This window comes from Chelonoidis abingdonii, chromosome 6 (genome assembly GCF_003597395.2).
Source record: "Chelonoidis abingdonii isolate Lonesome George chromosome 6, CheloAbing_2.0, whole genome shotgun sequence".
NCBI classification, from domain to species: Eukaryota; Metazoa; Chordata; order Testudines; family Testudinidae; genus Chelonoidis; species Chelonoidis abingdonii.
This window is the reverse complement of record NC_133774.1, coordinates 59,531,914-59,545,127: the sequence shown is the minus strand read 5'-3', so window position 1 is coordinate 59,545,127 and position 13,214 is coordinate 59,531,914. Positions and strand designations below refer to the sequence as shown.

At 41.5% G+C, this 13,214-nt stretch overlaps 1 protein-coding gene across 1 annotated transcript in view; it reads right to left on the bottom strand.

Moving 5' to 3' along the window:
• Nucleotides 1-13,214, bottom strand: part of ADGRV1 (adhesion G protein-coupled receptor V1) — a 460,423-nt gene that overhangs the window by 283,200 nt on the left and 164,009 nt on the right. Inside the window, exons 61-67 of the mRNA XM_032764111.2 lie at nucleotides 12,070-12,234; nucleotides 10,417-10,534; nucleotides 6,897-7,020; nucleotides 5,557-5,695; nucleotides 5,251-5,436; nucleotides 4,545-4,777; nucleotides 2,410-2,558 (exon numbers count right to left, since the gene is read on the bottom strand). Of these exons, the coding sequence (XP_032620002.2) occupies nucleotides 2,410-2,558; nucleotides 4,545-4,777; nucleotides 5,251-5,436; nucleotides 5,557-5,695; nucleotides 6,897-7,020; nucleotides 10,417-10,534; nucleotides 12,070-12,234 (1,114 nt within the window). The remainder of the gene's footprint in view (nucleotides 1-2,409; nucleotides 2,559-4,544; nucleotides 4,778-5,250; nucleotides 5,437-5,556; nucleotides 5,696-6,896; nucleotides 7,021-10,416; nucleotides 10,535-12,069; nucleotides 12,235-13,214) is intronic.

The following is a 13,214-nucleotide window of genomic DNA, read 5'->3' as shown; positions in this document are numbered from 1 at the left end:
TTATTACTGAAGATATTAAAGGCCAGATTCATCTCTGGTGTTCCTCTACTGATTTCTCTGGAGCCATAGCTAGGATTCATTTACCTCAGTATGTCATACAAAAGTACTCTATAACGAGATACAAACATTTGATTGTAATACACAAGAAGATAAATAATAACCATAATGGTAATACTTTGCTCTTCTATAATACTTTCTGTCTCAGGATCTCAAATGTTTTATAATTGCCATTGACATAAGCCTCACAACACCTGTTTTAAGTAGTGTGGCAAATTGCCGGTCCTGTTCTGCTGGGTCTCGCGCTTTCTCTTCTCTGGGGTAGGTTCAGGGCGCTATTGCTTGCCTCTGAACCAGTTCTTAATCACTCCCCCTAGTGTTCCTTGGAGGAAGGGGAGTGGGAGGGAGGGACCTGCCGCCCTCTACTCCAGGTCCACACGGGCCCTGGGGTTGTGGTGACCCACTTGACTAGTGGTTTCTTCCCCTGGGTTACTTCCCTCTCATACCCGTCGCTGTGAAGGGTTTTCTCACCTCTCTTCTATACAAGCCTGGTGCCCTTACCTGGGTTTCTGTTGGCCTTCCCAAATGCCCGCAGCACTCCTCACAAACCTTCTATTTCTCTCTGGCACTCTTCTCTTCTGCATCTGCGCAGCTCCAATCCAACTTTCTCTCACTACCACACCCTGTCTGACTGAGCAGGTGAGTTTATATCCATGAATGGCAGGTAGGTGCTCTAACTGGAGTCAGGTGCTCTAAGTGAACTCAGGTGCTCTAACTGGAGTCAGGTGCTCTACTTGGCCCGCTGTTCTAGTTATCTAAGAACCTCTCCTTTGCGCAGGAATCCCTGCTAACACTCTTCTGCTGCCTCTGGCCTCGCTGTTCACTTCCCACCCTCCCGACACCAAGGGTTGGCTCTCGGATGAGACGGCGAGTGTTGGGTGGAGGCATCAGCGTTGCGCGTGTTGGCATCCAGCCCTATGCTGGAACCCGAATGGCAAGGTGCAAAGAGAGGAACCCCGCGTCTCTGGCGTTTTCTTCCTTGTTCGTATGATCCCATTGAGGCGGGCGTGGCGTCACAGGTCAACGCGCCGCCCAGGGTATGTAGGGGATCTCCATTAGCCATTTTATCCGACATTCTCTTTTCCAACGTATTTTGTTCCTGGGGAGACTTCGGCTGAGTACGCTTGGGTGCCTCTCCCCTACTTGGGCAGGACGCGTCACGGAGCACCTCCGAGGCGTTCCGTTGCAGTTGATGGTCCTTCTCGAGTCTGGGGGCATTGTACCGGATAGCAGCTAGGGCTGTCCGGGCATCTGCACATGCTGGCTTCGCCCGCTCTGTCCTCACTGATCTCGGGGCCCCGCTTTTCAGATCGTCAATTTGGCCCCGCTCCTTGTGGCAATGAGGTGATCTCCGATAGTAATCCAACTATCCAAAATGCCTCTACGCCGTGTCTCTTTGCGCGCTGGCTCAAGGCATTCTCTTGTACTTGCTCGTCACTTGTTCCATGGGGGCTTCCCACCTCCTCCCTACAGCACTCGAGTATTTTGGCCTCAGCTTCATCTATCACGCATTTCGAGGATTAGCGGTGAGACAGCTTTCGAAAGGTCTTCAGCACCGTTCCCTTTGTCCAGGTCGTGTCTCCGCTATCAGGGCTTGTATACTATGTCGTCTAGCTAGGCGGCGGCATATGTTGGCATGGGGTGTAATAACTATCCACGTCTTTTGAATGTGGCAGGGCCCCATGGAGTCGAAGGCGGACAGTGTCTGGAAAGGCATGGGTGTGAGAAAAGGTCTTTTCCTTGGCATCCTTGGCCAGGGGCTATTTGCCTTCCTTTGGTGGTCAGATCTAGGTGTTAGGTATTTGGCTTCTATGATCCACAGCTCGCAATGCGTGGTATGGGTAGGCTCGAAAGTGGGATACGCTCTATTTTAATTTGGGTCGTTTTACAAACCTCAGGGTTTCTCCGGCTGGGGAACTGGCCACAGCTGTTCTAGTTAAGCTAAAGCAAACCTTCCTCCCTTGGCAGGGAATAAGGCCCCCTGCTAACACTCTTATGCTGCCCTCTGGCCATGCTGTATCACAGTAGGTATTGCAAAATACACCAGCCCAGGTACAAGATCTACTTGCCTTTCCTTTTCTATGATAACTGATAATGAAAAAATATACTATTCCTTTCTCCTTAAAAACCCACTTCCCCCATGCAGGTGAGTGAATAGACTTTTGTAAATCTGTATTCGTCCTCATTTACAAAGGCTGAAAGCAAGAAATGAAGTTAAATCACTTACCCAAGAACATATATGAAGTTTGTGGCAAAACCAAGAATAGAGCCCAGAAGCCTTGACTACCAATCCTGTGCTGTAGTCGCAAGCCTATCCTTTAAACTGCAGTATAAATTTAAACATTAACCTACCTTGCAGAGTGATATACCATGGATCAAACTCAATGATGCCCTCTGCATTGTCATTTTTCATTATAATGATGTGAACTGTGGAGATGTTTCCTATCCCAGGGGGTTGGTCCACTTGCAGTCCATTTTCTCTAACAGCAAAATCAAATCCACTTGCAAGAGCATGAGAAGAAAATAAAGATACATTAGCTGTATAAAAGGAAATGGGCTCAGGATGCCTGTCTGACACTTTGTAGACTCCACAAGTACTTTAGTTCTTTTACAGTTATTGTCACAGCCTTCCCAGCCACACCTTTCAAAAGCAGAACATGTGCAGAACAGGGTGGTTGTTTTTTTCTTCCCTGAAAATGAAAGTCTCTCCATTGTCATGTCTTTCCAATTCTATTTGCAACGAATTTCACAAACCCTTGGGAAATACAGAAACAGTAACATGATTGTTCTGTGAGAACAGATAGTGACAAAACTATCTATTAATGAGACTACACCCCACGAGATAAACCCTAAAGCCCTGAATCTACAAAGGCTCAAGTGTGGACTGTTGTTGCTTGTGCTGTCTCCCATTGTTGGTGCATAGCTTCTGTGAGACACTGTTGTTATAATGATCTGCACTTGTGGATCTCTTTTGGGATCAGGGCCTAAGATTAGCATGCCCAGTATGGACACCAGTAGTAGATATGATCAGCAAATTTCCTGTAAAAGAATATGATGAAAATTGTACAGTGCCAAAGTTACAGAGTACTGACGAGACAAAACTTAGTTCTATACCAAGAAATTCAGTATAGTTGGCAGGTATGCACTGAGTGACAGAGGACAAACTTAAATCAGAGGTTGGAGGGGCAAAGCTGTACGGAAAAAAATTATCAGTTACTGCAGGATTTGCAAAGAGTGATGTATTTGTGGGATTTGCCCACAGAGAAAGCATTCTTCACAGACATTTTACGTTTCCATCAGCAAACTTCTTCCCAACTAGAAGAAAGGCTCTGAGGATTGAGTCTTGGAAACTCAGAGCTAAAGAAATCATGAAATCTATTCAAAAATTAAAATGGCTCCTTCCCAGGTTCATATTTAGGGCATGGTACCAAATATACTACATTCTACTTATTTACAGGAAACAGACTAAGTTTTCAGATAGTCATGATGGCTCATTGGAATTTCAATTCAATCAGTCATTCAGCAACAATACATCCATTAGTTCATTAGAGATCTGAGTGCTTTCAAAAGATAAGGGAGGACCCAGGTGGCATAAGGGCACTCAGTGACGTTTGATGGGAGTGTGGGTTGTATTTACTTTAGTCTTCGACTTCACCATTGTATCCTTTTGTCAGCTGGGAGAGGAGTGTTGCAGGTCCAAATGTCTTAGAGTATTGTTTTGTTGTAAAAAGCTTATAATTACAAAAGAGTTAATTTAATAAGCATTAGTCTGAGGTTCTTATATAGTAACATAACATACCGAGAGTAGATTTTTAGATTGAGATGAAACAATCTTTGGTTCTTAGTTCTAGGCAGGACTGTATCTAATTTATTTATACTTTTTCAATCAGTAACAGTAAAGATATGATGGACTATTTCTGCGAAAGATTATAAAGAAATCTCTTTTTTGCCATTTTCTTAAAAATATCCCCATTTTATATTAAAGATGTTCATACTTCCCCAAGTTACAATTCTGTAGTTTTCAAACTATTTCCTCCCTTTCAGTATATTAGATTAAATTATTTCTTGCTTCTTCAGAGGTCTGCAGCATTTATCACCCATTCTATAAACTTAACCCCAATTGAATAAGCACATTTCACCTTCCAACAAGCTATTCCATTTCCCTCCCTATTTAAATCTCTACACCATTTTCTTCTGCACCTCTCTGGAACATCCAAAAAGAAATAGCTATTAAATTTCTGCCAATACCTACTGAGTCCTCACTTTAATCATCAATCAGTAATTTACTGATGTAATAAATGTTGGAAAAATGAGTGTGTCCCTCTATTTATATTTGATCCAAATCTCTATTATTACACTATTAGAAAATCAGCTACTAAATCAGAGCAGGAATCAGGGACTTTACTGCAGTGAGGTAAGATTTCATATACATAGTTCACTTTTGGGCCTGTAACTAATCTTTCCTCTGCAGCGAAATATATCTTTACCTTCCCTGGAGCTCTACTTTTGTAATTGTTACTGAAAATTCTTCAGGACCTTCAGGAAGGTCATCATCATGGATTTCAACTGAAATCCCTTTAGTAGTCTCATTTGGCTCAAACACAAGCTCCCCTGATGAGGAAGTGAAATCCATGCTCTCCTCTGCAGTTCCATTTAACATCCAATACCAGAGTTGCACTTGACCATAATACCCACTGGAACGGGCAATAGTGATGTTAACCTGATGGAGACAAAAAGCTTAGTTTTAACTTTTTGCCTTTATTTCTGTGTTATATATGCGTCTAAGAACACTACTCTACAGACATCACATCAATTAGTTTTACTAAATAAAACCACTAAATAAAATAAATACAGATTAAATACAGAAATTGAATTAATCACACAATTCAGAATATGCCAGCCTCTTCAAAAATCTCTCAAAGCCTAGAATAACAAAATAACACATTACACTGTATTATACACATGCAGAAATAAAGTCTCAGCTGTTTATTTTTAGGAAATTGTCATCCACTATTCACACAGAATAACACATTACACTGTATTATACACATGCAGAAATAAAGTCTCAGCTGTTTATTTTTAGGAAATTGTCATCCACTATTCACAGAAAACGACAGTTATCAAAAGCATTAAAAATTCACATTTCAGATTAATGCTTCCATTTTTAAGGATTTTAGTCTTTTAACTCAATACCCATTTTTCTTCTTCTGTTATCTGCAGATTTTCCTGGGAAAATGCAAACTGCCCATAGGGAAAGTCACTAGCAACCATGGTGATATTTGCTATGCTAGTAGACTCATTTATGACTCCTCCATCACTGACTCCAGATAGATGAAACTGGTAGTAACTCTTCTCTTCAGGAAGGTTATCATCTATAGCCTACAGAAAACAAACAAATAAAGCTGAAAGGATTTAAAACATTTACAATGTGAGCTCTACTATTAATTGCTAACAAAAAGAGAGTACTGGAATAACCAACGCTATAGCTCTCTCTCTCACCTGTATTAGCACACCAGCTGCAGACTGCCTATCTCGCATCATCAAGGTCCCTGATATCTCAGCAAATTCCTTCTGTAGAGGGGGCGTTATATTCCAGTACACAGTGACCTCCCCAAAAATCCCCGGGCCACGTACTAGCCTGTAAGTAAAAACACATACACACGTTGATGGGTTTCCTATACATGTTTTATGTCATCTGTACAAGAGATGGCTGGTACTCTGCCTAGGTTGTTATGAATCTGTGACTCAGCCAAGCATTATCAGCCTCACTGAAGCTTGAATTTAATATAGCAGAGTCACTGTTACAATCCTGACAATTTTATCTCTGCAAGTAGATAACGTTATTGTAGTATTTGCAATATTGCCTATACTCAGCTTCCCTGGTGTTGGGGAAAGGGATCGCTGGCTACCTTTTTAGGATAGCTCTTTGCCTGCTTTGCAGTAGCACAAAGCAGGCAGAGCCAGGGTTGAAGACTGAGTTCTCTGGGTTCTGCTGTGGCTTTTAGGAAGCTGAGATATACAATGGAAGGGGAAAAAAGAGTGGGAGCAGCCTGTAGGAATTTTGCCTTTGTAAAGGATTAAAGTCTCTGGGGTGCTGAAAGACTCCACAGAGAGTTAACTTACTTACTGCTCCTTTAAAAACCTGGAGACAGCACTTCTCCCACTACAGTCAACCTGGCAAACTGCAGGGCAGGGTAAGATTATGGTTTTATCAACATAACCTCTCTGGGACTGCCAATGCTACAGGCAGCACTAGCTTGCTCTTTGAAGGTTGCAGCAAAATACTCTTTCCTCATAAGTGTTCTAGACGGAGGAGGCAATGCCACCTGTGCCTTTCCCACCACCAGAACTCCCACAGTGTAGAGGTCATAATTTGGCATTCTGTGTTCTGGTGCTTAGTTACAAAACTCAATGAAATCATTATGCTTTGCTTCAATTCAAAACCCAGGTCACTCCGTCGCTCTAAACACCTGTAGACACAGCCAAAAACTGAGGCACAATTGTGGACTGGATTTCTTCCAGTCCCTAAGAACTCTGCAGGGGCTTTGATTGCCATACAAACTCTTCCTTTTAATGCATTTCATCACATGCATTCCTGAAAGACCCTCCTGAGCGCCAGGGGCTGATATCATTTGAAACTCACATATGTTTTGCAACTCCTTTGAAAATAAATGGCTATTGACCTGATTTTCAGAAGTGGTGAACACCAGCAGCTCTCAGACTTCTGTGGGAAATGTGGATGCTCAGCACCAATAGAACTCAGGCAATTGCCCCCCCCTTTTGTACTAAAAGGAAGTGTGTACTCATAAAATGAGCAGAGAAATCAATGATGCACCCACCTAATAAAAGCAGTTCCGTTATACTTTCCTGAGGGTTCCCCAATGAGAATATGGTTGGAAGACGGAGCTATCCCAACCACCCCAGAAGCTCCCTGATCCCCCAGAATAATGATTGTTGCCAGACCTATGAAGAGAGGCAGAAAGATTTTCTGATAATAAATGAACATTGTCAGTACATTCAAGTTAGTACACAAGATTATAGCAAGAACAGAAATATTAATGAAAATAACTTGCACATAATACTTAGCCCTTTTAAACACTTTACAAATACTTTATTAACTAATCTGTAAAACACCATGCTAGAAAAATGCTGTTTTATCTTTATTTTGCAAATGGGAAAACTGATTCAGGTAGCCTGATTCTGACCTCACCTTGCACTGGTTCTATACAGGTACACCTCCACTACCAGTGTTCCCTCTAAGCTGGGCACCTGCAGCACACAGGTGCACACATCCTCAGCGAAAGCAGGAGGGCAGCACCTGGGACTGCGGTGGAGCTGGAGAACAGCTAGACAGTATTTGGTCCTGCCATGAGGGAAGGGGACTGGACTCGATGACCTCTTGAGGTCCCTTCCAGCCCTACAATCAATGAATCTATAAACAGTGGTGGGGGCACTTCTAGAGTGGGGGGTGAGGCAGCCGGGCTCAGAAGCTGGAGGGGAACCAGGCACCAGGGAGCCCCAACTCATGTGGCGGGGGCAGTGGTGGAGGCACCTCTTCCCACAGTGCCGGGTGGGCCCCCATCCCCGCCCCACTCTGGGACTCATGGGGCCACAGCACAATACCCTGCACTCTGATTTTTGCATAATATGCTCCCCATCCTCCTCCCCTGGGCTGTGCTGTGTTGCCAGGATGGGGATGATCTTCTCTCCTGGGCCCCCTGCTCCTCACTGGGAAGGAACTGGTGAGAGCAGAGGCTTGTGAATGGCTGCGAAGCGGCCAGGAGTTCAGGAATGTAATAAAGAGACCAAGAGATAAGCGACTGAGCTGCCCAGGCTGTACTTAGTGCATCTGCAACCCCAAGTGACTAGCATCATCAACTTCTGGGTCTGCTTCAACACATTGGGCAGGTGTCTGATTGGCACACAGGAGGGAACCCAAACTGGGAAACCTGGGCTCCGAGGTACTGAGGCTGGGGAAAGAGTGGGTAACTTGTCTGGGCACAAGAGCATAGGTCTGATTTTGGGCTACTGATGCTGTCTGCACTCTGCAGAAGTGGAGGAAGGGCGCTGAAATAGCTGGGTATGGTTTCTTTTTAAGCACAATTCTAAGTGCACTGCAGCTCTGCACACCGCATTGCTCCCTCTACCCTCTTTCTTTCTTTCTTTTTTTCAGTTTCCAAAGCTCATGCAATTCCTTGGAGAGACAACCCAGTTGTTATCAAGTACTTTTAAAAAAATGTTTCTATCAATCCACTCCATCAGGAATTTGGCTGCAACGTAGTCCAAAAAAGAAATGATTAATCAACTGCTGCTTTTCCAAAAAAACAGCAGTTATTTTCTGTGTAGATTTTAGTGGCACAAGTCTGTGCTTTTTAAAAGCATATAATTCATTTGTTTTTTGTTTTTTTAGATGAAGAATTAAAAGAAAAAAAGAAACTGAAGATGCCCTTTGCTGTATAGTTACAAGTTTCCACTAGGAAACTGATTAAAGGCTACCTGTAGATAATCTTCAAGAGTTAGATAAACAACTTGCACATCCAAAGAAAGTGGTTTCTTACGAATTTTGCAGGGGAAGCCTGACCTTTGTTGGTATGTATGTTGTTTTATTTTGAATCTTTAAACTTTGTTCAAAACTTCTTAAATAAAGGGGTTTGGTATTAATCTATTTGGGTCTATTTGTATGCTAACTCCCGCTTCTGTTGCAAAAACTCCCATGAACTTTGATGTGTTGAATAAGTTGGCAAATGTTGACCATCAGTTCAATATGAAGAGATAGCAACTCAGTGAGATAATATAACAATCAATATTGCATTTCTATAAGCTCCATGTAGTTTTGCAATCCACTATGTTAGAATCAGGTAATTTTCTCTCTTTGAGTATAAATGTACTATGTATTTTTTAATATGAGGAGAACACTAATGGTGTATGTCAGGGATCGGCAACCTGTGGCCCGCAGCCTGCCAGGGTAAAAACCCTGGTGGGCCGGGCCGGTTTGTTTACCTGCCATGTCCGCAGGTTCGGTCAATTGAGGCTCCCACTGACTGTGGTTCACCGCTCCAGGCCAATGGGCGCTGTGGGAAGCGGTGGACAGCACATCCTTCAACCCGGGCCGCTTCCACATTGCACGCATTGCTAGCAGGTTTCAGCTGTGAAGCTTGTACATAAAGGCCTGGATTTTGTTTGCAGATTTCACATTAAAAGCATACTGTGTACAAATACTTCACTGCACAATTATACTCTAGATGTTTTGTTTTCAAAATGACAGAATGAACATTTGATGTTTCCAGACAGCAAGTGGAGTGAATTTTTAAATTTGTTGAACTTGAAGGTAATAATCCAGGTTTAAATATGCTGCTAATTGTAGATTTTTTAAAGTATTCACCTCTAGGGCCAAATTCTGCTATCGTTAGTTAAGCAAAACTCCCATGGGCTTCCTGCTCAAGTGACAAGCACAGACTTTGGCCCTTGTTTAAACTGCTGTCTTACCATTAATGAAAAAAAATATTTGGGTAATTGGGTATATAACATGTGAGGGTAATTTATATCTAGGTTTTGTGTTTCTAGTGGTGGCACACATCCGCAGATTACATCGATATTGGTGCACATAACAAAATTCATTCTGCACATGGATGGAAAAAATTAGAGGGAACATTGTAACTGGGATCAGAAACAAACCCAAGGCACGGAATCAGTGAAATCAATGGAAGTTTTGCCATTAGATTCCACGGGGTCAGGATTTCAACCAAGTAGCTTACGTGACTTTCCCAAGACACAGGATGAGTTAGAAAATTGCAAGATTCCATTACATGTAGTTACTACATGTAACTGAGTACCGGGGGAGAATGCTATATTTTAAATGAGTTGTCTACCTCACACATTTAGAAATTGTCACAATTGTGAATTACATCAGAATTGAGGACAAAATTCTGCCCTTGACTAGACAGAAAGCTATAGCCTTCGTTAGGAGTTCACTGTGGAGACTATTTGGCTTACAGAATTTGTATGCCTTTACTTTTCACTTCCCAACATTTTCAATTGTTGGTTTTCAAAAGTTTCCAATTACTTAGGCATTTTTAACACTTAATTGTATTATATAGCCATAATTTTTATATGCAACCAATTAATTTAGGTGAAAAACTATGATCTCAGAAATGTCCCCTAATGATTTTTTTTTCAGTAAATCAAGAGCTAGTTAGTAAAACAATTTTCAGGAGGACTGAGAATTTCAAAGTGTGATCAGCTAGCTATACACATTCATACAAAACAGAAATTTCAAAACAAAAATCTAGCATAAAAAGGCCTTCTGGAATTATAATTGGAAGCTACCTGATATTATGAAATAGCAAATTATTTCCTTACCATTTATCGGGGATATCTCTGCATTATCAGTAGACACCAGCTGAATGGTATGCATTTCATTCCCCTCCAGCAGGCCATCTTGTATTGCTCGTAAAAAAATTGTCTTCTGGGATTCAGTCTGAATCAGAGAAGGAAAATGAGTTAGGCTGATATTTTTCAAGTGAGATCAATCAGATGATGCAAGGAGCTGAGTGTCTCAATTTCTACTGACGTCAATGCGGGTTAAGAGGAGTACAGCACTTGGCACATTCGACAGAATTGACAAGTTCTGAAGAAACATGTCAATTCTGATTAAACTTCCTCTGGAAACCAGGCAGACTTGATACCCCACCTGGTTTCCTGCCAGCCTGCCTAGCTCTTCAGGATCCTCAGCTTCTCTTCAGCCAACATGGATTCTCTGCCTCCCCTACAGCCCACCTACTGTCCAGAATCCCAGACTGCCTCCCCTCATGGGCTGGCAGGCTATGTCTCCCATAGGCGGCTGCCTCCTCAGCTCCCCAGGCTACTGGACTCCCCACGCTGACTGGCTCTCTGGGCATTCTGGCAGCTCAATCCTGAGAGACCACTAGGTGGACTGCCAAGGAGCTAGAGATTATGTTTCATTTCAGAAACGCCAAAATGTTGTAGCTGCAATGTTTCCAAAATGACATTTTGCAGTATTTAGGTTTCACTAAGAATTCCAAGATTTTGGCTTCCAAAAACAAACTTTTTCACAGGAGGGAAATTCTGTTTCACAACCAGCACTGTAGGTTAGTGGAATGTCCCCAAGTGTTTTTCTAGATAACAGTCTGCCCAGAAAGGAGCTGTATTCCGGTTCGTTAGAACTCTCAGCAACTGCTGGTGCTGTCTGCAGCCTCAGCAAACTTTCTTTACATGAATATTAAACAGTTGGTAAAAACCTGAAAGTGAAAGTTGGTTGCATATCTGTAAAACCACTAAGAGACATTATTCCAGTGGCAATAAATCTGGATGATAAATATAATACTTGGTGCAATCAGTATAAAGCAGTAATGCACCAGAAGACAGTAAAAAAGAATTCATTCTTTTAAATGGATGTTTTGCCGAGCACCAAGTATAATTCGTAACAAAAATTAATCTAATAATGTCAACAACAATAGTTTCACAATACTTAAACTTTTAAATCCTACCTCAAGACCCAATTCTGTCATGGAGCTCTACAGCTTAGCCAACTAACACTAGGGTGACATGGTAATCGCTGTTATTTTAAAAAGTATATATTTATATTGAATTTATATTTTCTCTCTTCCCAGACCTGGCAAGTTGCATGTCTGTTTTAGATTGTCAGCTAATGCAATGGAATAACTGTTCTCCATGGTCATTATTAAAATTTCTATAATGTTTTTATTCTTTTTAAAAAGAAGACAATTTATAACATTTTGAAATGCCACATTCCCTGGGTGACTTACCCTATACCAACGTCCTCCAGGGAACGGGCCATCCTTTCTTTTCTGTTTGGAAAGGACGTGGCATGTTGTCAATGCTACTAGATATTTTTTTTTTATTGTATTATAACAGACTATGACTCTCCGCTAGTACAAGTGTGTAATGACAAGTATATAACTACATATGAGAAAGAAGAAAATGTAAGCAAATGTAAGGGAAGAAAATGGGATGTTGAAATCTTGGGAGTACCTCATTAAAGTAAAGAGTTCCATTCAGAGGAGTGAGATCATATCTAGCTGCCTCCTCCAAAATCCATATGATTCGGACTGCCCCCCATCCTCCTTGACTCCGACTCACAGTCAGCAACACAGTTGCAGCAGAGTCTCCAGGTGACTGGGGCTCCTTAATTGTCACCTGAAAAGAGGAGGAGGAGGAGTTAGGGAAGAGCTAAGAAGCAGCATTGATATGTTATGTTTTTATAACCATTGCCTTGGAAAAATTATAAACATTGCTACTGACATCTAAAATTACATTAGTCTCAACCGTGTCTCCAAGACACAAGACCAAAAAATCAACAGAAGTTTATGCACTGTTGAATTCTGTTAGCAAAGATTAACCACTTATGTTATTTCTGTATCCACTATGATTCAACAAAATTACATATGAGTCACCAGTGGACACAGCACTGGAAAATATACAGTAGAGAACAATCAAACACTAGCAAATGAAAGGATTAGATAAATTTACAGGCCTTTTCTATCTTTGATGTCTATATAAAATGTTGTTGCAATATATCATTACTACATTCAGCAGATGCTCAGGCAACTCACATGAAATCTCTGGAGTTATTATAATACTGAAATGGAATAGATTCAGTCATTCATAGGACAATAATTCACAACTGTACATTTTCCACCCCCATGTATTCAATTTCTTGCATGTTTATTTGTTTTCAGTGTCTGATCAGCATGACCACTATACTGTTATTTCTCAATAATCCTAATATAGGGGAATCTGACTGATTGACAGCCATTATCACAGAGTACAAGGATTTGCATGATCTCTATATGGTTATTTTTCAATAAATGCACTGTGAATATATAAATGTCTCTATTCAGACTGGCTGTTATAACCTCTTTGTTCTGATTAGTGTCTGTACTTAATTTTCAAGCTATCAGCCAGAAACAAAGATGTCACTCTTATCTTCTTCTGACTTAAAGGGGAAGCCGTAAACTGTCAGCATTTAGTGGAGAGAAATAAATAAATAAATAATCGAAGAACAAAGGAAAAACTGAAAAGAAAAATGTTGATTTTAGGGGGTTTTGTGCATGGTGGAGAGGATAGGGAAACTTTTCAAATCCTTTATTTATTGCCCTCCTGCCAGGCCCAGTCTT